Source organism: Serinus canaria, chromosome Z (assembly GCF_022539315.1).
Source record: "Serinus canaria isolate serCan28SL12 chromosome Z, serCan2020, whole genome shotgun sequence".
Taxonomy (NCBI): domain Eukaryota; kingdom Metazoa; phylum Chordata; class Aves; order Passeriformes; family Fringillidae; genus Serinus; species Serinus canaria.
In genome coordinates this window covers 3,692,256-3,716,439 of record NC_066343.1, presented here as the reverse complement: position 1 = coordinate 3,716,439, position 24,184 = coordinate 3,692,256, and the positions used below count along the sequence as shown (strand labels likewise).

Below are 24,184 nucleotides of genomic sequence, written 5' to 3'. Positions count from 1 at the left end.
CCAGGCCTTTGGTCTCTCAAGAGGATCAACAGCTCCTAGTTTGGTATCATCAGCAAACGTGCTAATGGAGCATTTAAATCCTATACCTAAATTGTTGTTAAATGTATTGAACAGAGCTGGTCCTACGACTGAGCCCAGAGGAGCAGGACTGTTGACTGGCCACCAGCGAGATGTAACCCAGTTCACTACAGCTGAGCTCACCTGTGCTGTGGAGGTGTGCCACTTCAGCTGGAATTGCCTTTCAGACAGAAAGCAGCATGAAAATTTCTACTGATATACTCATTAAATGTCTTAGACAAACCAATTCCTACTTTATTTATGATAAATCAAATTGATTTAACTGAATGTTTTGGTATTTTTGTTACACTAGACATAAGTTACTCTTCCCAAAATAAAGATACTGATGGACCACCTACACTGACTGGTGTTAATATCCTAGATCCAGTTTTCCTGTTAGGTGAATTAATTTAAATTGTTGCTGTTTTCTATCAATATCAGTCTTTTCTTTGTAGTCTACTTTCAAATTTTCTCAAGATTTTTGTTTTCTAATATTCTAAATATTCTTGGAATTTGTGAGTGACTTACTTCCGGTTCTCTTCAAGTCTTTACTGCTGAGCTCTCAAGTTTCCTGCATGTGTATTCTTATAGATGCAAATTAAAAAATCTGAAGGTTTTTTTAAGGTGAAAGTTTTCAAGTGTTGCTCCATCCTCTTTGGTGATATCATTTAGCTCTATTTGGAAAGCCAAGCCTGTTTCATGAGGTCACTTTGAGTTTTAACTTGAAATTATCTCAGTTGTCCCTTTTTGCTCATCATTGAGGAACTTGAAACTAAATTATGAAGTATGTTACAAGATTTGCAGTCACTAGCAGGTAAAATTCCAAATGAGCTGAAGGGGCATTCTCCCAAAGACAAGGAGACTGAATGTTAGTTTGTAGGTGAGTGAAACTGAAGTTTCAAGTTAAAAATTAAAAATGAAAGCATATGGATGACTCTGGAAAGGAAGATTTATTTTTCAGATTGTGAAGGCCATGTCACTTTGATATTTATATTTCTATTGTGTACTGAAGGGATGAGTAAGAAGTATTTTTATTGCATGTGAAATTTGCATTATTAATATATGAAATTTGCAAACTATCCTATGAAGTTACCATTTTCATCTTTCTTTCTTATACTTTTTGCTCTCATTTGACAGAACAGGAAAACTATTCCTGTTGTATAGTCCAGTGCTGTGAATGTTCTTTTTCGAATTTGATTATATAAGTAACCAAGTCTCGTTTGTTTTACAGTACATTTCCTTAAGCAAACTAAATGGAATGCCATTTAATGATTTTATACTTGCTGTTTGAGGACAAGTTTGGATATAGATTGATATAGAATTACTTGAAGTACTGCATATAAATTAAACATTAAAAAAGTAGATGAAGCCAGACTAAGCAGCTCAGTTATAATCTTTGGTTATGCAGTTACTGCCTCAAGGATACTTCATCTACTTCATATCATATGTCCTTCTTTTGAAAGATGATCAGTGGATTCAAGTAACATTTCAGCACAGAGGAAATTGCATAATTTATAGACTTTCCAAAATGAAAAACAGGAAACCAGTTTCATGAAATTAAGTCTTCCACTCCTTTTTTTTTGTTTTCTGCTCTTACAGATTGGAACATTGAAGGACTACTACCACTTCTACCATAGTAAAACAATTAAAAGGTCAGTTCTCTCAAGTAGAGGTACCCACAGCTTCATTTCAATGGAACCAAAGGTAAGAAAATCCATGCATGTGTCTGAGGACAAAACCTTTGCATTTTTTATATGAAATACTATACCAGAGGACATTCACCTGAATGGCATATAGCGTTACAAGAATTACCCTATCTGTTTTCTAAGGTTCTACTTCTCATTAAAACAAAGTGAAAAAGATACCATGCTATTGAGTATATGCTATTCTTGGAATATAAGGTGCACGATTATTCCTAGATGAGTGCTTGAATTTTGAAAATGCACTAATTACTGTGCTTCTCTGCAAAACCACACATGTAAGATTTATGTCTGCAGATTCCTTCTGTGAAGCAACCAGCTTTAAAAATAAAAGTGGGCAATGTGGGATGATACACTGTTCAGAGGAAAGTTTCTCTTTTTTTTTTCCTTGTCTTCTTCTGGACTTGATCTACAAGGGATTAAAAAGAGTACTCTTTTCTGTGGTCCTTTTAGTAGTGTAAGTGATCATAATTTTAAGATCTGCATGAAAAATGGTGCCATTTTTTTTGTAGCATACACTATAATAGGTACCTGTCAACACAATTTAATTAGTGGTTTATAGTTAAATATAATATCTTCATGTATCCTACCCACAACACACTTTTGTTTGAATACTTTAATTTCAGTGATTAGTAGCTTATTCACTGACTGCAGAATTGGATTGCCTCTGGTTTTCTTTTAGAAAAAAAGTTTGGTGAGGATCCCATTAGCTTTTTTATGCTGTTCATGCAATGAAGTCTTGCCAACAAACCCCCAGGCCCCTGGTGTGGTAATAACAGTCAAGCTTTTTAAAATTATTGGATGATGAATGTTCTCTGTGAAGGGTTTGTCAGGTTTTACTTAACAAATCATTTAGGAGAAGTAAAACTTACTGGTGAAAGAATTAGAACACTGTACAAAATGAGCGTCAAATAGGAATACTTCTGCCATCTGGAAAACTGTGTTTTGGTCTGAAGTTCCTCTTGAGGATGGGACAAGACTAGGAATGTACGCAAAAACCTGTGCTCAATCCTTTGTTGATAAGCCTGAACTGCTTAACCCTTTGAGACCACCAGCAGCTCTGCTGAGCAGTGTATAATGGGGGTTAGTATAAAAGTGATCAGGACCCAAATCTCTGTTCCCATGAGTACTGAGACCCACCACTCAAACAGCAAGCATGTAGAACAGGTGAAAATGCAAAAGGAAGGGTAAGTGTTCACATCTGCATCAGTCCATGCTCTTTCCATATGCACAGAGCAATTAACACACCAATGCCGTAGTTTTTGTGCAGCTACCACTGTAAACTGTGGTGTTACACCCAGCTTCCAGATACCCCATCTGCACCTCTGGCAGGCAGTCCAGATTTCTTTGGCTAGAATAGTGAGAGTCTCTAAGGCAGAACACAGCAGAAAATTAAAATTATCATTTATTTATTATGCCATTTAGGTCTTGTCTCCAGTCTGTGCTGCTTTTGATACAGACTTTGTAAATTTCGGAACCGTTACATATCACTTCAATATTGAGACGTTCTAGTGAGGGTTGTACAAGGTACCCAACCCTGTTTATGATTCTCTACCCAAAGAGAAGCTGCTGTTCTAATACCTAGATCTGGCAAGAAGTGTTTGTATGATTCACATTGTGACTGCTTCACTGAAACTGGGTTTGGGAGTTCTTATGTGGCTGCAGACATGTCAATAGGACATGTATTTGTAGCATAAATACAACTTTGTCCTCAGTGTGTATAACATTTACTGATTATTAAAGCAGACTGGTGATTTAATTATTCTGTGTAAGCTAGTTCTTTTAAAACAAAAGGCTTAATATTATATAAGGCACATTGCCTTATATAATATGTGAAAATTTGAAAGTACTGCACACTACTGTATTTGTGAATGGAATGGTATCTAATGCCAATATTTGCTGCAGATTAGTCAGCACGGGTATTTGGGAACAAAGAAACACTGAGGTTTGTTTACTTTCCAAATAATTTAATGGTAAGTCACTTAATGCTGAAAAAGCTCTCCTTGTTACATGTATATGGAATTAGCCTGTTCTGTGTTGCTTCAAACATGGATCACTAATTTGCTCCTTTACAAAATTTTTAAGGATGGAATTCAGATTGAGTGGCAATTTGTTATGTAAATAGCCTGTATATAATGGAAGAAATGATGAAATTTGGTATTTCAAAATTGTTTTCATGGATAGTGTTTGATTTCATTGTGTGAGTGCATAATGAAAGATGCAGAACTAATAGAAAATCTTGTTATTGTGGATTTAAATTAATGAATTGTTTTGAAAATCTTTTGTTTGATTTTCTTTTTCTGGAAAAGCCTCTTGACACTGTTATAAACAATATGAATAGATGCAACAGGGAACATAATGACTGGGTGTGGTGCTTAGTGCTGTGGCCTGGTTGACAAGATGAGGGTTGATCAAAGGTTGGACTTTATGATCTTTGAGGTGTTTGTCAGCCTTTTGTGATTCTGTGATAAACTGAAGACATGTGCATTGCACATTTTGACACTTTCCCCAGCGTTAGCCTGTATTAACCACATATCATCAGTATTTAGATGAAAAGGAAAAGGATATGCAGTATAACGCAGTTTTGTCAATTGTCATCCACATCCTTACCTAGCAATGCTACTTGCTGTCATTTAGCGACAAAAAAGATTAAACAGTTTCAGGAAAAGATGCATGAGAAAGGCTGTAATTTCCTTAACACAGATTGTAATGGAGAAAATTTGAAACATAGCTTTATTTGCATCATCTTTCTCAGCCAGTGAATAGTTATATGGTGTTTTGCCTGTCCTAATGGGAAAACACAGAAGTGGAAGAAGTCTGTGGATTTAAAGGAGAGATCAAAGCCAACTGAATGAAATATATTAACAGAGGTTTCTGGTCTTCCCAGCTGATGTGCTGTTTGTGGTTGGCCTTTGGCAGGGGTCAGTGGGAGCACCACACCACGAATCAAGAGCTTTTTTTAGCTTCAGAGTTTGCTCTGCAAAGTTATTTTGGTGATACCACAATGCATGAAACAGTGGGAGTAGGAGCAAAAAATAAGTGGGAAGATATACTGAATGAGTCCATAGTTGAAAGGTGTCATGAAGCTCTAAATAATCTATTAAATAGTTGAGTGTATTGATGGTAGACAATCTGCTGAAACCAGAGTATTACAGCATTTCCAGTGCTGAGGAGAAAGAGCTGAGGTATGCCTCTGGGTTTGCTGTAGTAGTGAAAATAAGAGTCACAAAGTGGGAAACATTGCAAGCAAAGATTGAAACTGCAGTCTGAAGGCCAGACTTTTCATCAATAAAAATGATAAGGAAAACCAGGTGAAGCTTTTCTATTAGTAAAGAGATTGCAATTCCAATGAAATGTGAGAGTTGAAGTGGCTATGCATGACAATAGTACATGCAAATTAAATGGACAGCACAGCTGGAATTTTTATTTTATTTATCTTTTTATTCTGAACTGTTACTTAAAATGAAGAGTTTTTAGTCAAGAGCTGTGATAATCAAATTTGTGATTCATATGGTAAAAAATATCCCACAGAATAGGTAGCACAGATAATCCTAGAAGATAACTGTTCTTAAGCTAATAGAGGGCAGATAAAAGATTGATAATATACTCGAATAGATGTACTAAAGTTTGTTCTGTTTTTCTCATGAAGTCCCCAGAGTCTCCCATCACAACAGAGATCTGAAAAAGACACCTGGCCCACAGTGATGCTAAAAACCATGGACTTAATAATTTGTATTCCTGTAAAGTGTGACATCAGCCAACTTTGGAGCATAGTGGATCTTTATCAATCTCTACTAAGATGGCATCTCATATTTTTTTAATTTTAATGAATTTTGGGTAGGTTTATTTGGGGTTTGAATCCTGTTTGATGGGTCATAAAAACATAAAGACTACATAAGATAGAAACAGAAAGATTTACAGTCTTACTGAAATAAGAATTAAGGCTACCTTTACTTTAAGGAAGATACTCTGCTTGAGCACAATTTTGCAGTAGTGTCATGCTTTTCTCAACTCTACTCCAGGATCAGAATACCTGGGAAAACATTACTCCCAGACACTTATATTTTACTCAGCCTGATCTAACCACACACGGAGTGTAGCAGTATGACGGAGGAGAAAGTCTTATCTTTGCCGTATCAAGATAAACAAAACTCATATCAGCATGTAAAATGCTGGTAAGCATTTCTTTGATGACAACAAATGATATGGGCTGTTTTCAGGGGATAGGAAAGTAATGCCAGAAGCCTGTCCTTATTACTGGTAGAACATTTGTGGTCATGAGGGCACAAAGGGGAGCAGAACTGTAGTAGCTGTGAGTAGCCTGGGGCTTTTAAAGCCATCTTGAAGCTTAGAGAAGTTAGATGAGAGTGTTATTATGGGTAAGGTGGTATTTAGCTGTTAAACTTTTGTGAGCAAAAAGATTTTGTTAGACATAAAGGATAACAAAACAGTTAAACAGTGGGACCAGGTATGCATGGTCCCACTGTTTGCATGGTTAGCCATAAAATGTACAAACATATACAGGAACCAAGAATCAGTAAGATGCTACTTGGCTGCAAAATAATAGGAGCTGTCATGGTCTCTTCATGTTCAGAGTTTGACTGGAAGTTGAAGTTATTCTTAAATAATCCAATATTTACCACTGTGGTCCCTGCAATTAATTACCTGAACAAGCTTTTACATGAGCAGTTCTTACATCTCTAACTTAGTAAAAATCAAGAATAGGTTTTGCTATTTTCAAGGAGCCTATTACTGGGTGAGTTAAAGCATGAACTGAATCACAGTGAATGAGAGGGAATAGCAAATATCTCTCTATGTCACCTGCTTCTGAAGTATTAATTAGTTTCACGTGAACATGAGCAAATAGTCCTATGACTTGTTTTTTTATTTTTCAGGGATTTTTGAAATATGAAGTTGCTGTTCATGATAATAATTCTAGTAGATCCTGCTAGTTATTCTAACTGTTCATTGTGCTGTAAATTTTGTATGAGTTTGTTGGTTGTCTGTTTTCTTCATGGTAATTGAAACCTGTACTTATAGGGGTGAATGTCATGTTAGTTTTGGTTTAAACTATATTCATCAGCAGCAAAAATCCCTGGGAAATAGGTATTGCTTCAGCAGGAATCAGGAATATGTTTTGTGTGATGAGGCTGCATCGCACTTACTTTCATTCATCACTCAGAAATGACTGTTCAGCAGTTCAGAATACACCTAGACCTAGAATAAAGATGGAGATAAAACCTGGTGAGTATAGCAGTAAAGTAGCTGCATTTGGTAGCAGGTTTTTCCCTTATCACAGAATTCTAAAATGGTTAGAGTTGGAAGAAACTTTTTGGAAGTTATCTAATCATCCTGCCTGCAACGAGCAGGGGCATCTTCGACTAGATCATGCTGCTCAGAGCTCTGTTTGTCCTGACCTTGAATGTTTCAAGGGATGGGGCATCTACCTATCCTCTCTGGACAACTTGGTCCCAGGTTTCACCACTCTCATTGTAAACAATTTCTTCCTTATATCCAATCTGAATCAACCCTCTTTCTGTTTGAAACCATTTTTTCTTGTCCTGTAGCAAGACCTCCTAAAAAGTTTGTCCCCATCTTATTTGTACCCTACTCATACTGAAAAGCCTCAATAAGCCCCTGGAGCCTTTTCCTGAGGATAAACAACCTCACCTCTCTGAGCATTTCCAAATGAAAGAGGTACCTCAGCTCATGAACCATTTTACGACCCTTCTCTGGACTCACTCCCAGCAAGTCTTCCTGTACTGAGGACCCTAGTTCTGAATGCAGCATTCCAGGTGGGTTCTGCAGCAACCCAATATGTTCAGTAACCCATCCTTTATCAAGTTTTTGCAACATCACAGAAACCCAGTGTTGAACTAGAGTGTTGTTTCTCTCTCAAAAAGAACCCTGGTAAAAATCCTGACCCTTTTCCTTGCCATCCTGAGGTTTATCAGGTTCCTTCCTCATCTCTTTACCATCTTAAGAAAATAATGATATGAAAATAGTTAAGGAATATAATCCTGCAAAATAATGTTTTTGCTTTTTCCGGTGGGTGGGAGAAGAGGATTTAATTCCTCATTTGCTGCATTAATTAGGAAATAGGCCAGTTAAAACCCCTCAGCTAATCTGCAATTCTTTTCCAGAAATTAACAATGAGATTGTCATTGCCAAGGACTTCTGTAAAATGACTTGGCAAGTGAAAAAATGGAATCTAATCTAATACATTTTTAAATGTACTTGAAATTCGTTATATTGAGGGGACAAAGCTCCTTTGAGGCAGATGCCAACAACTGATGAAATCACAATGAAATCATGTGAAATCACTATGAAAGGGAAATCTAAGTGAAGGTAACTGAATACAATAAAGTATTTCAATAAAAACTTCCATGTTCCCCAACAGTGAATATTTTCCTTTTCTAAAACTATTACACTGAATTCCTACTGGCCATTTTGGTCCTTCTAGTAGAAAACATCGAAAGGTAATTCCACTAGGAAGCTTCAGTGACTATTTTTGTTTCTTTAAGTACAAACAGCAAATCATCTATTAATTAGACATTAATAAAGCTTTTGTTCTTCAGAAATAAACCTGTTAAATGTTTCCACCTATTGTAAATAAAGAGAAATTACCATTATGTGACAAAATTTGTTGACTGAAGAACAGATACTTACTCTTACAGAAGAAGCAGTGGATTTGGCCAGTAGAGTAAAAAGGGAAGGCATATATATTGTGATATGGGCTTTTGATTTTTAAATTACCGTCACCCAAGGTTCATCTTTACCCTGGTTTTGTATCCTCCACAGACAGAACACTGTTCCCTATGTAGAAAATGAATACCAAGTTTTAGGTTGCTCTTCTTCCTAAAGAAGTGTTGGACCAGCTGTCAGAAATCCCACTCCACTGCTCAGCAGTCTTTAGGGATTGGGGTAGAGCTGCTATTAAGGTCTATAGCCTTCATGGTCAATGAGGAAGATGTTGGCTGACTCTAAAGTGGCAGGCAAGGAATCAGCAATCTCACAGAAGTAGCTAAAACTTTCTGGACCAGGAAGAGTAGAAATGATGCAGATTTCATTTGTCTGACTTTGATGTATTTGGAGCCTTCTGGTTTTAGAGAGGCAAAAGCAAAAGTCCCCACATATATGCAATGACCTTGGCCTTTGCAAGGGACCCATGCTATTAAGAGAAGATATAAATATATTAATAGTCTATTCTGAATTTTGCAGACAACATATGTCTTGAGCATGGTCAGTCTCAAAGATTTAAAAACATTGGCTGAATTGTAGCTGAACTTTAGCTTAGAATTGTTCAAATAATGGGGGATTTTTCATTTGAGAAATCATGTTCTTTGACCTCTCTGCACTTGGTGAATTTGGGGCTTGTGGCAATAGGGCTCCTTGGCTTTTGTTTTGTAAAGTGTGTTCTGCTTTTAAAATTATTTCCAACAAACATGTTGAGCAGAGGTTAGGATCAGTGACAGTATTTCCAACTGTGGCCTAGATCTTGTTACAGAAACTTGTTTAGGAATCTTAAAAATATATACAAATATTCTTTAGGAATATCTGGGGGGAAAACTCCCTTCAGGGGATGCTTTTCCTGTGTAGGGAACAAATATTTCTGAAAGTTCGTGTTATGCCAACTTTATCTTACTATGTTCACATAGTAAGATAAAGATTCTAAATGTAACATATCTCTTGAATTTCTGGGGTTTGGGGACAAAGTGGGGAAAAAAGTCTTGTACTTTTCCCTTCATTGTCACTATGTTTCCCTTCACTGTCACTAAAGGAACCTCAACAAAACATACTTATGTACCTTAGGAACTAAATCTTTGGGTTCATAGGTGATAATAGTTACAATTTGCTTGTGCAGACTGCTGAAGCTGCAGTGCTAATCCCAGCAATGGATAAATTCAGAAAAACATCTTGCCAGACCTAACTGCATTTAGCATTTGTTATCTTATTTTACAAAATAAAAGTACTTAAGATACAGATGATTAGTTATCAATACTTCTTTTGGTTCCTTCCATCCTTATATTTTATAAGTGTTAAAACAGTCCAGGATATCATAAGTGCACAGTTCAGTGTACATCAATGAAATAGCAAAAACAAGGAGGAAAAAGCTATGTCTATCCGTTGCTTCATCAGAGGACATGTTAGCATCACGATCAAGGAGTTAAAGTTTGGAGAAGTTATTTGAGCAGCATGCACTCCAGTATGGAGCAGCACACTGTGAGATTCTTCAGCTAGCAGCTGATTTGAACAGGGACTAGTAGAGGTTGCAGCTGCTTTTGCTGAGAGTGTGAAAGGTATATGCAGCATGACAAATAGCTAACTGAATTGGACATCTTTGAGTTGTTGACGGTTTGGTTGGAGGGGACCTTAAAAGTCACCTCGTTCCAGCTCCAGTTAAGCTGCTTTCTAAAGTCTCTCCATTCTGGGATAAGATTTTCTCTGCACAACTCTCTCAGAATGCTTTCTTGCTTAGTGACATATCTGACTGGTTTGTTCTCCTGTGCAAGCTGGGAACACTCACCCTCACTCAAAGTGAGACCACTAATGGAGGGACCTACAATGTATGTGAAGGCAGATCACAGACTTGTGCAGTGTTATTTTATAAGTGCAAATGCAATTTGAAGACAAACTCATGAACAAGAAACACAAGGAAAATCCATTTGGAACCTAAAAAGGAAAAGGGTGTTACATTCCTCACACAATTCAGGAAGCACTAAAGGATTTTGCTCAGCCTTAATGATGGCAAAAGCACTTTAGGTAAATATATGTGTGGGAAATTTAAAGCCTTAAGAAGACAATTTCATCATAGCAGTTATAAACATGTAAGAGCAGAGGGTTGTAAAGAAAAGATCCTTAGTCCTTAGATGTTAGTAGGTGTTAATATTTGAGTTTCTTTACAGTTCCAGTAAAGTAGTACTTGTTCCTATGTTTTTTAGCAGCAAAGTACATTTATAGGTGAAAAATGATAGGGCAACTAAATGTTTTTTAAAAAACCAAGGGGAGTTAGTACTCTAATTTTTAATCTGTATTCTAAGAGCTTGGTAGTGAAGACAGCAAATTGGTGATTTGGCTACTGGGCTGTAAAATTGCTGGGTGTCAGAAGAGGAGGAACTGAAGAGATCCTAGTTTTGAAGTGTAAAAAGATGCAGCATTCTGGAAGCAGCTGGTCCTGCAAGGCCAAATGCCAAAATATCAGCAGGGAGAGAGGGAGAAATTGAAAGAAAACACATTTTGGAAACTCACATCTCAGAACTGACTGTATAGAAATGTAACGGAACAGCTTCTATACACCATTTCCTGAGGAGATCCAGCTTTCTCTGATGTTGATGATACAAGCTGTATTGCAGGACATCCATAAAAAAATTACTTAAAGGGCTTTTTTCTCTTTCTCTTGCACTTGGAAAACATTCTGGCAGCAATGTGTACTCCTGACATAATGGATCAAGATTTTTATGCATCTGTCTTCCTGCTTCTGACAGGCAAGACCATCATGTTTAATTCCAGTGGTTGGTATCTCACCCAGCTATTCTAAATGGTGGACAGCAAGAAATCATCATGAGACACATAAAAAATTTGTCATATCTGGGATTATTTACAGGTTATTGACAGATAATTATGGCTGGAAAAGGGAGCTGGAGAAACATCCTCCCCAAAGCAAAGCAAAAGAATCTCCTCACTACTGAATTTTTTGTAATCCTTTCTTTTAGGATTATTTTGAAAAGTCAATGTCACTGAAAAGCCACTCATCATCCTTGGCTGGTCTGCTTCACTCTTAGCAGATCCTCACCAGTTTTAATGGTTCAGAGGAGGTGCCAGGCAGCTGTGTCCAGTTCACAGCTGTGCTGCTTGAATGTGTGCAGCCTTCATCAGACAGCTTTGCTCCTTCCTGCTTCTGACTCAAAACACGGACAAGGCTGAAAGTCGAATAAAAATTTCTGCAAGTGGCAAATACACACCAAGTGCTAGGTATTTTATTCAGTAGAATTTTATTTCTCTTGGTGTCACACAGCACATTGTATGAATCCAAGCAATTCCAAATCCACGTAATCCACTTAGAGCAGTCGTATCCATTGGTGTGTTGACTATCACTTACATAACCTGTGTTTAACCTACAATATTATTATTTGACATTTTTTTCTTTAAAAAAAATTTATTTATTTAGAGAGAGAGTAAATGCTGGGACTCTCATTAGTGCTGGAGTTGTATATAAATATCTGTAAAGGCCAGAATAGTGGTTTAACTTTACTTTTGTAAATGATGCAGATTAAAAATTTCTTTTTAAGTAGCTTTACTAAATTGATACTCAATTCACTGTTTTATCTGTTGCTGTTATAACAGCTTTGTGTTTATATATACATATATGCACACACATGCGCACACACAAACACACACACACACACTTTGTATTTATATATATACTTTGTGTTTTATATGTAGCAACTTTCTGTTATAACAACTTTGTATAATGAAACCAGAATTTCTGGATTCCAAAGTTTTTTTGACTTCCAGGCTGTTCCTAAAAATCTAGTTCTCAGGAATACAAATGCCAATAGACTCGTAGTCTGTGAAATCAAAAGGAAATATTTTGATCATCCAGTCAAACCTCTTTTATTAGATGTCATATGGCATCAGAATTAATTTTTATTTGCTTTATGGCCAGTTATTTAACTCCAACTTTCAGACAATTCACATTCCTGTAACTATTTGTGAGTTTGAATAATAATATTGTACAGAGTTTGGTGACCTGCATATGTGTTTGGATGCTGTGGCCTCAAAAACTTCCCTCTCCTCAGCTAAGAAGACATCCAAATACAACCTCCTTGTGGATCTGTGTTTCTCTTCATCATATTTGGGCTTCTTTCCTGAGTCCTTGCTATACTAACACTTCCCTTGCCATGCATCAAGGAAACAAGCAGCCCTGCTCAGTGCAGATGTTTGGTAAAGTTGTCGTTTTATGAGCCCAATTACACTTTGAAGAGGTACTCTGAAGAAGGTGTTTTGATAATAGTTGCCATTGTGGAAGACTGAGATGTCATCTCTTTCAACTTTCACACCATTCTGGCAAATGTGGAAAGACAGTCAGGTGATTTTTAAGCTGTTGTCTGATACTAATATATGTTTGTTTATGAACTAAAGTCCAGTTTTGCATTTCAGCCCTTTCTGACAGCAGGTAGAGGAACTGAATGAATGATTAGAAATAAAATAATAATAGTAATAGGAAGATTTATGAAAACCATTGCAGTTTTTGAAGCTTCTGAAATGTCTTCCCTCATGAGAGCAGACATCTTCTGCAGCACATCTGAGATTCTATCAAACAAAACTTAAGTTTGTGTATTTCAGAAGATACCTAGTTGTACATATCTTGGTTAGAAAAAAATTGTTTTTGTTAGTACAGAGGGTATTCCTATACTGCAATCATATGAAAAAATCACATTTATGTTAGACCATTTATCCTTTTCTCCTAATGAAAGACAGTGTAGAAATAGCCATAGAGTTTGCTATCAAATGAAATAAACATAGGTGAACCAAATTTTGTGAAGACTGTAGACACCACATTGCAACCCTGTAAGTCATGTGACTGGAGACCAAAAAGCTCTAGTATATGCAATTTATCCCATGAATTATAGCCATCTTTTTCTCAATTTATAATACGACAAGTGTTGTAAATTAGGAATCCATAACAGAGTGACTGTTGTGGACACACTTCAATTGCCAGAATATGCACAGGGACTGTCCTAAAGCTGCAAAACAGTAATGTTACCCTTGGTTCATCTGGGGCTTTAAAATAAATGAAAGTAATCAGCCGGTTTGTTAATCAAGCATTACTCCAGCCTTTATGTTATCTGATATACAGAAATTGAGAGATATGGCCCCATTGGAGGCTGGCTGCATGTGTCTCTCACAGGTAGTTTTTGGCAGTTAATTTTGAATGGTAGTCATTTTGATAATGATGTTTAAGAGGGGTAGTGAGCAACCTTTTTGTATCAGTGAAGTTCACTGACAACTGTAAGACTGAGTTTCAGGGCAGAAAAAGGCAGCTTGTTCCAAAGGTAACTGCTAACAGTTATCCTCCATCCTCCATTGACCTGAACTGGTAGATCAGAGACAAACACAGTGGCCGTGGAATCAGTGGTGTTCCCCAACGCTCAGTGTTGGGATCAGCCCTATTTAGTATGTTTGTCAACAGAGTGAGTGAAGGGATCAAGTACACCCTCAGCAAGTTCACAGATGACACCAAGTTGGGTCGGAGTATTGATCTGCTGGGAGGGTAGGAGGGTTCTGCAGAGGCATCTGGTCAGCTGAAATCAATCAGTAGGTTGACGCCAGCTGTATGAGATTCAATATGGTGAAGTTCTGGGGCCAGCCTTTGGGTCACAATAACCCAGTGCAGCACCACAGGCTGGGGGAAGAGTGGTTGGAAAGCTCCCTGGTGGGAAGGGATCTGGGGTTACTCTTTGACAGTGGCTGAACAGTTGTCAGCAGTATGCCCTTGGTGGCCAAGAAGGCCAGTGGCATCCTTAGTTTATATCAAGAACAGTGTGGCCAGCAAGACCAGGGAAGTAACTGGGTGAGGCCATACCCAAATCTTGAGTTCAGTTCTGGGTCCTTCAATTTTGTAGAGACACTGAGGTGCTGGAGCAAGTCCCAAGACAGGCAATGGAGCGGGTGAAGGCTCTAGAGAGTAGGTTGTATGAGGAGCAGCTGAGGGAGCTGGGGTTGTTTAGCTGGCAGAAAAGCAGACTAAAGATCTTGTTCTGTATGACTACACGAAAGGAGTCTGTAGGAAACTGAGGGTTGGGCTTTTCTCCCAGGTAACAAATAACAGGATGAGAGGAAATGGTCTCAAGTTGTACCAAGGGAGGCTTAGATTACCTATTTAAAAAAAAAGAAAATATGGAAAGGTTTGTAAAGCATTGGAGCAGATGGCCCAGGAAAGTGGAGTCACCATCCCTGAGTACACCATATCCCAGAGTCAGAACCCCTCTAGATATGACACTGAAGGCCATGATTTAATGTTGAACACAGTAATAGTGCTGGGTTGATGGCTGGACTTGATTATTTCAAGAGTCTCTTCCAACATTATGATTCTATGATTCTAAATAAGAGCAATAATCAAGTTGATGCAAAGGCATCTGAAATGCTAAGAAGCTAGGGAAATGGGGTGCTGTAAAATATGCCACTGATACTTCCATTAAGTGTAAAACTCGACAGAACTCTAAAACCGCAGCTTATGATAAGCACTTTGGCTCAATTCTGAATTTTAAATACTAAGTATATGCTATAAACAGGGTCAGCTTGGAAGAAAATACTTCATCCTTTTCCTATGATTAAGAATAGAAAATAGCAAGACAGGCACAATCAAATAAACCCAAATGGGATCAAGTTTTTCTGTCATTTAAAGTACTCTGATCAGAAAACTGCTTAATTTGATATTTAATAAATGTTCTGTGACTGAATTTTTCAATGTCAGATTTATGTGACAAAACAACATTAAGCGAAAGTGCTGGAAATAGGCTGAGTTATTTGTGATACTTCCTTACATTCTATTAAGGGGGTTTTGGTCAGTGAACACTCTAGTCAGGAGATGTATTTATTTTGGTAAGTCCAGTATACCACTGATGGTTATTACATATCACTTAATTATGGAATACTTTTACTGTCTTGCTAATTCTCAGTGGATTTTCTAAATGACAGTTGAAACCATGGGAAACTCTTGACTGAAGCAACACTTTTGGAATTTCACTGGTATTTTTGACATTTGAATTTAACCCTGTGGTAGAGATTTGTCTTCCTAAGATGTCACAAAATGAGTTAAGGCTACCTTGAAGTAGCACATGCAGATGTCTGAAGCACTTAAATGATTTTTGATGTGAGTTGAAGGACTAACCTAAGAAAAGAAAAATATCACATCAGAAATTTCAACAGGTTTTTTTAATATATAGAATAATTGATACAATAATACGGACATGAAAACCAAGATAGTTCAGCTGTCTAGGATGCCAGATGTTAGATTCCAAAGCTAATGAAGTTTAGAGAGTTCACAGTTTTATCCTCGATTTGGCACTGGATCAGCCTTTTGGTTTATCAAGAATATGAAGTTTTAGGGAGTTGTGACATGAAAGTTTACTTTCAGAGTGATACTAATACTAATCCTCCCACTGTAATGAAATGATGAAAAGATGATTACATTGTCCCAAGACTAGGTATTTCTACTTGATACTAACATTGTATTCAATGGTGTAAGCAGAGCTTTAGGTACTGTACCAAGCAAGACCTATCAATTAGAGGTCTCTTAAAATTGTGTTCAGAATCATGAGCATGTAGGTCTTGAGCTGTTCCAAGGTGAGGTGTATGACCTGTGGCTAAAAAATATAAACTACCTTGTATAAACATAGAAGTTGCTTTTAAGCTCACACTCTAAAGACTTTTCCTCACTATTCCAAGGCTGAGTTATTTTAGAAACAGAATCAGAGCATCCAAGCTGGTTAGGCCACTTCAGATCTGAGGAAGGGAAAAATTCCCAACTGCTTTAGATGTTGTTCTTTGCTTATGACATCTGGGGGTGGTGCTGCTGGAAGCCACTGTCCGGGAGCCCAAGCTCCCTGAAATTTGTCCTCAGCTCTCCCACAAGGCTGCTGTGTGATTTCAGTCCTGTAATTTTTAGCTGCTTTATGGTCAATACACTAGAAGGGCGGAGGTTGGGCAGTGGCTGTAGCCATGTTCATCCTCAGTTACCACAGCTGTGTCTGCAAATAGAAAAGCTGTCAGGACTTCCCCAAGGAGAGAAAATGTGCTTCCTTTTGCCTTGGATTGTTCCCCAGTTTTCCAGTCATACAGAGATCCTGGCCAGTGACAGATATGCTGAGCTTCTCCAGAATTTCAGTGTGATGCTTTTGTCTTTCCCAACAGCTCTGGCTTCTTTTAAGCTACCTCAGTACAGAGCCTGTCTTCCTTCATCACTAGCTAGGTTGTTCCCTTTTCTCTTCACAATTTATTCCTCTACAGTCTTGTTCATAAAGAAAGAAAAACTTTTTCCACATAGTTTTAAGCTGATATGTATGGATTTAAGGACACTTCAGTCCCATTAAAATACGTAGCTGTGGATTCTTGTACGTCATGGATGTGGGACTATAGCCACCTCATGGATGTGGCTATACTGCTACAATTGAACACAAATACATAGCAAAGCAGATAGAAACCACTTAATTCATACCAAGACTGACTGGCCTTTCTGTGGCTATGAGGTGGAAAAATGTGTGTTGAATTTCAGCTTTGGTCCATGGGAGACACTGCAGTAGCTTGGCCTGCTGTCGTGCAAGATGTGTATCTTTGGAGTTAAGTGGTAATTTCAAGGATCATCTGCTGTCTTCTCTGCTTTTGGTTTCTGCTCAGCCTGTATTAACATCTGTTTCTCGTTTTATCTTGGTTTTTTTTCAGAATCTGTAACATAATTTTGACATCTGCTTTGATTGTGGATTGTCATTGACCCTTGCTGAAGAAACAATTTCTTTATCAGCAGTATTGGAATAAAACTAATATAGCCGGATGGGACGTGCCTGAGCTTGTCTGGCCCTTGGTGCTGAACCAAATAGCAGCCACTGTGGTGTTTTCACCCCAGAGACAGTTTTGGCTGGCTGGATGCTGCAACTGGGTGCTTGGAGGCAAGTGCAGGCATGCAGGAGCTCTGGTGGCTGTGGAATGGAGCTTTCCCCCGTAACAGGGTCTGCTCTTCGGGTTTACCTCTGGCAGAGAAGCTTTAAGGTGGTGGTGAAGGAAAGGAGTCGGTTCTGATGGAGGGTTTTGATCCAGAGCTTTATTCTGGCCCACAGGCCTCTGAGTCCAGCAACAGCTCAAACAGAACTCTCGGAACCGCGTGGTTGCTGTTCCTTTTAACCCTGGGGAGAGGGGGAGGGAAGGGGTAGGAAGCCATCAACCGGCTACATAGAAGGAGGTCTTAAGGGACAAAGGACACTTGTATGGCCCAGTGACCCCCCAGGGGTAGAGGGCATCCTTTGAATCTGCCAATCACTCCATGCTCCTCTGGAATTCCAAAGGAGAGGTGGCTGACACACCTGGGAGAGAATTATGGGGGGAGGGACCTGACGTTCTGAGGTAAACCCTGAAATCACAGCGCAACAAGCAAGAATGCTACATATAGCACTGCTGGAGTCAATAACTTTTTATCTAACTTTAGACCCCCTACATCTGTGAAATGGCATCTGCAGTTATTTTCCATGGTCTTGACATATGTCAACGTCTGCTTTACCAATTACCTTAATCTGTTTTTATGGTGAAAAAAGTCTGCTGCTATTGTGAGTCAAAGAATAATAGGTTAAGAAAATAGCTGGGGTTTTAATTATGATCAAAAAAATGACACAAAATTCTTAAGATGGGAAGTCAAATTTTTGGGCGTCTCACTTTTGTGACTGCACATGGTTAGCAAGAGGTGTGTCAATAGTCTTCATCATCTCTCCTGCACTCCTGAGTAATGGCTTGGGTCTCTTGTTCACTAACCTAGGTATGGCCCTTGTATATTAGTATGTCCTCCTCACTTTACCCTAAATTATTGACCTTTTGGTTTCATTACAAGGTGAAATGCAAAAACAGAACGTTGTCATATGATGCACTTAAGTAGAGCTGGTAGCACAGAAAACTTAATGACAGGACAACTAAGATGCTTACTGGTTTTGTTAAAAACATAGAATCATAGAATCATGTGAGTTGGAAAGGACATTAAAGATCATCTTGTTCCAACTCTCCTGCCATAGGCAGGAGCATCTTCCACTTGACCAGGCTGCTCAGAGTCCAATCCAACATGGCCTTGAACACTTCCATAGATGGGGGCATCCACAGCTTCTCTCGGCAACCTGTTCAGTGCCTCACTACCCAGAGAGTAAAGAACATTCACCTTACCTAATATCCCATCTAAACCTACTCTCTTTCTGTTTAAACCATTACCCCACATCCTACCACTAGACTGACTCCCTGATTATGAGACATTCCCCATCTTTTCCATAGGTGCCCCTCAAGAACAGGAAGGTTGCCATAAGATCTCCCCAAACACCTTTTCTAGGCTAAACAATCCCAGCTGTCTCAAGTCTTCCTCATGGCAGAGGTTCTCCAGCCATCTGACCATCTTTGTGGCTTCCTCTGCCTGTCTTATGCTGGGCACCCCAGAGGTGGATGCAGCACTCCAGAGGGTAAATAGAGGAGAAGTGTGAAGTGTCTTTTGATGTAGCCCAGCATACAGTTGGCTTTTTGGGATGTGAATGTGAGTTGCTGGGTCATTTTTCTTCCACCCTTATGCAAAGCTGCTCTCAAACCACTCATTAAACCTGTATTGAGGTTTAGGATTACTGTGACCCAGGTGCAGGACCTCACACTTGGTCTTGCTCACCTCACAAGTCTGTCAATGTCCCTCTGGATGGCATCCTGCTAAGACAGGAACTGTTGGAGCAATTTTTTTCCTATGGCCAGTTCTGGAACAGAAGAGCACAGTCTCATACTTTGTCTCAGAGTGTGCTATCCTCGCTTCTGTCCTTTTGTAGCAGGGTCTTTCAGAACTCACATGTACTAGTGCTGAGGATCCTTAAGCAAGTAAAAAATGAAGTGTAGCAGATGCAGCATGAGACCAACTGGGAGGAAGGGTGCTTGCCCAGAGCAATCAGTCTGCAGACAAACTCTGAGTAACAGTGCTGCATTGCTGTTCAGTGCCTGTTTTCCATGGGATGAGGTAGCCCCTCTTGTTGATCTGTTTACTGAGCATTACCTTCCATGCTTCCATGTGCTCTGTGTGGGTTTTCTCTCTATTTCTCTTTAATCTGTAGTGTTCCTGTGGCACCTCCTCCCTTGTTATCCGAGGAGGAATTTACAGTTTCTTCTTACAGGAGTAGGGCAGATGGAGGTGAAGGAGTCAGTACAAGGGTTACAGTTACAGTTTCAATTAGGAGTGGCACCTGAAGGATCTCTTTTTCACAGAATCCAGATCCACACCTTCACATTGAATTTTGTCATAAAAGATTCTGGTATAAAATTTGTTATTTACTTCAGAATTAGGAAATTTTTTCACCCCAAGCATGTTTTTCCTTAAAATGGAAAGGATTGCAGCTTCAGCTTGCCCGTAACTTCTGCTGTATAATGATGGCATTTTCATATATTGGAGTTGACACATTTTTAAAAATTTTGAAATGTTTATTCAAGCAGACCCTGTCATGGTATATTTGAAAAAATTATCTTTCACAACAAAATCATGCTGCTTTGATAAATCGGTGTTTTATTCCCCACGGCTTGTAAGTTTTTTTCATTTATCAGATTTTATTTTCACAGTTTATAACTCTGGGTGAGGGAGATCCTACTGCAGCATACCTACATGGGTTTTTTTTACCAAGAATTCTATTGAATCAATGAGGCTAAAAATGGTAGAAAGTAGTTTTGATTCGTTTCATCAAGAGATAATATTTCATTTCAAATTCTATTACTTAAAGAGGAAAAGAGTGCTTGAATTAGCTCAGTTTTATTGCCAGAGCAGTATTCCATGCAGGTCTGTGAAGAAGAGCTGGATCATGCACAAAAAAATGCTGTGAGTCCTGAATTGAGATTGAAAAGAATTGAGGTGATTTTTAAAAATAGTTTGATCTCCAGTCTGGCTTGGCTTTGATTTCTAGACACTTAGGAAATGGAACTTTTGAGGCTGAGGTCAATGGGAAAATGTATTTTGTTACCTCTCAGTAAGTGTGACTTCATGGAAATGTTAAAATGAACTTCATTGTTTGCATAGACTCACCTTTTGGCAAGAAACAAGAATCTATACAATTAATTACTCCAGAAATACTATTTTTATACAAATGAGCTTCTTTCATACAGAATCAAACAAATCCAAAATTACAGTAATTTGTGGATGAATACCTCCAAAATACTCAAAGGTAATATGTGTTGCAATACTAATATAACTTCTGAGTCTTAACCTTGTTTTCATTAATATAACCTAGTGATTGTACAATGTAAACTATTCCATTTAAGTGGCAGTGATATTTTCTGTAAACAAAATCATATGCATTGACTTGTCAGAATAGTATATTGTCTTTCAGTGATGCTTAAATTAAGTTCTAAAAGATTGTATCAGTATAATCTGAGAATAAAAACAATTCATCAGCAGATCTCAACATAAGGGATTTGCTAAACACCTTCCAGGTAAAGCCATAAGAAGGACTGTGATCAGGCATGTTGGGATGTCTCAGGTTATTCTGTTTAACATCCTGCACTGTCTGTGGTTAGTTTGACTTCCCCCTTTCACTGATGTGGTTTCCTGTACTATGCAAAATGAGTCCTAATATTTTACACCAGGTTTGTCTAGTTTGAAGAAAAGGAGACTGAGAAGCAACCTCATTGCCCTGTACAGCTTCCTGAGGAGGGGATGGAGAGAGGGAGATGCTGATCTCTTCTTCCTGGTAATCAGTGATGGAGGATGTGGGGATAGTTCAGAGTTGCATCAGGGGAAGTTCACACTGGATTTCAGGAAGCATTTCTTTTACCAAGAGGCTGGTCAAAGAGATCAGTCTTCCTAGAGACGTGCTTGATGCCCCAGGCCTGTCAGTGTTAAAGACACATCTGGACAAAGCCCTCAATACTGTGCTTCAACTTTTGTTCATCCCTGAATTGATCAGGCAGTTGGACTAGATGATCATTCTAGCTCCATTACAACTGAAATATTCTGCATGAGTCTAGTCTATTCCATCTAGACACTTGCCTTCCATCATTAAAGAGGATGCACTATCTTCCCATAGGCATACTTAGGCAAATGTGTCATTTGCCCACATCTTTAGTTGTATGAAATTAAATAGCTATTTTACTGAAAGCAATTCTATGCATACATAAAATTATCATTAAGTCTTGTGGGAAGACAAGTTATGTTTCTTTTACTGGGTTTGTGTCTGATCACTCAAGCTTCACAGCCCTTCTGCAAAATTACTGTTCCATATGTTTTCCCTAATTTTGCTGGGAGCTGAGGAAATGGGAACTATGGGCAACATCTGGCATGTAACAGGGGCATGCCCTGCAACAGAGAGTCTTTTGTTAAAAGGTGGTAGGTAAGATACAAAAAATATTTACCAGTATCTCACTAAAAGACAACCACCTACTATACTGCAGGCTTGCAGATTAACTCAGTTGATACAAAGTCTTGTGCAAACACATGCATATACATATACTGAAAATTCTTTATGTGTCAAATGATGTATATTCCATTTTATATAGGTATTTATAAACTGGAAGTGTGCAGTGCTGCAGTGTTTATGATTGCTTGGACTAAACTGATACTATTCTCCATAATATTGTCTGAAATAAAGGAAATGGAGAAAAATTATTTGGGCTTTTTTTTGAGGCAGCAATGTATGCATGCACCAGTCTTCACCAGTACTATGCTGCCTTTATATTTAAATCTTTTTATTGATCAGCAGATATTTGTCGCTGAATGGGCAGTAATGAATGGAGACAACATGTCACAGTGAATGAGTAGAGAGTTTGGCTAAGAGTTTTTCTAGTCAGCAAAACTACTTTCATTTTATCCATCTAGAATGGTATTAGGTTGCTGAAGTTCTGCTTAAACTTGCGTGTTGCGCAGGCTCCAGGAATATGTTTACTTCTTTGGTCCCATTAGAAAGGAAGGGTGTTTTTCCAAAACTTCTCACAATCCCTCACTGTAGTTCCTACAGAAGCCTTGACACATGTGAGACCCTAATACCAAATTAGGTATCCTGGGTCTCTGATTTATGGCTCTTCTAGGCAATAATAGTGCTGGTGAGTTCTTTCATTAATGTTCATGCAACTAAACTAGAGGTAGCAGTGGCAGAAGGTTTAATCCCCTTCAGCTGAGTCTGTCTCATTGGTTTGTCTTTGTGGATACTTCTGCAGCACTATCAGATCCTTAGATTCTGTTGGTGGTAGGTTTAATTCCTCACTGCAGACTCAAGATAGGAGTTACCAAGCATGGCGTGGTATGCTCTGTGTGGTTGTCACCTGTGAAGTGCTGAAATTTGTTGACTTACAACTTTCTCAGCGTGGTTAACATGGGGTTAATCCTTTCAAGGATAGGATCAAGATAACAGTAAATATTCAAGATAACAGTAAATATCAAGGTAACAGTCAAGATAACAGTAAATATTCAAGATAAAACATAAAACATCAAGAGTCAAGATAACAGTAAATGTTCTTGCAGCATAGAAGCTTTAGACCCATCAGTCAACTGAGTATGTTTCTAGCACTGAGACCCAAATCTCATAATGAGACTTGGAAAGTGGATCTGTATAAGCCCTGAAACCATGGTTGCTTTTTCAGACCTGTTGAAGCTTTTTTGATAAAGACTGCTAAATAGTAGTAATAGAAGAAGTGAGGCCCATTGTCTGTGGCAGTCCAGGCACGTGGGGAGTCAGAGACAAAACAGTACATAGGGTGCCAGTCTTTTTGGTTTTTTATGTTTTGGGAGGTCTGGGCTACCTGAAAAAAGAAAAGTCTTGAAGATCAGCAAGCTTCTGTTGTGAGGGTCTGGAAAAGAAAGCATATATTAGCAGCAAAGGTCAGCAGAACAGGGTTCATTATTCAGTTAAAAATCATTCTTTTTCATGGAGGAGAGAGCTACTTAGAGAGGCTTGTTGATCCCAGTTTAAAGCAGCCATTAGGCTTAGTGCCTACCAAGGTCTTTTGATTTGACTTTCTTTGGCCTTTGCCCAGACATGCTTTGTGTATCCTACAGGCCTTCAAACTTTGTTACATTAAACAGCCTGAGACCGATTAGCTGTCCCCTCTTGCAGAGGACACCTGGATCCACTCAGATCTGAGGGGAGCAGTTAGCTCTTGTCGTGTTTTGGGGGATTTCAAATGGAACTGGAAGAGGGGACAACAAGCAAGAGAGAAACACTGTCAAATTTCTCCATTCTCATAGAACCAGAAAGTGACTAACGATTGTTCCTGGAAGATTTAACAGAGAAATGAGTTTCAGTGTCAGCCCTACCCAGTAGTCTGTGTTATTAGACTGCATAAATTAGCTTCTAGAAGAATACTTTTTGATCCTGAAGTTAGTTCTTGGGAAGGAGAAAATTCCACTTCTTCTTTATGAAGAAAACCGTGCAAACCATCCGGCCTCTATAAGGACTGTCCTAAGAGCCCGCTCTGGACAAATTCAGATGTGTCTTTCTCTATATATTTCTGACCAAGAAGCAGAGGCCAGGGTGCTATGGTATGCCTACCTAAGGATTTGAAGTTGTGTTGTGAATGCACAGTAGAGAGACTAGCCTGCTAAAGGAAAATATTAATACTGTCTCTGACCAGTAACAAACAAATATGTGAGCTGAAAGTAACTGCTTTGATATATTTGTATGTTTGTGTGCATACACAGATATTCAAACATCACAAATAAAAGGTGCAGA

The 24,184-nt window shown here is 38.5% G+C and overlaps 1 protein-coding gene across 2 annotated transcripts in view; it reads left to right on the top strand.

Annotated features, from left to right (window-relative positions):
- The window catches only part of PCSK5 (proprotein convertase subtilisin/kexin type 5), a 224,567-nt gene that overhangs the window by 22,867 nt on the left and 177,516 nt on the right, over positions 1–24,184 (top strand). For both annotated transcript variants that reach the window (XM_030237104.2, XM_030237103.2), the window contains exon 2: positions 1,657–1,761. In XM_030237104.2, the coding sequence (XP_030092964.2) occupies positions 1,657–1,761 (105 nt within the window). The remainder of the gene's footprint in view (positions 1–1,656; positions 1,762–24,184) is intronic.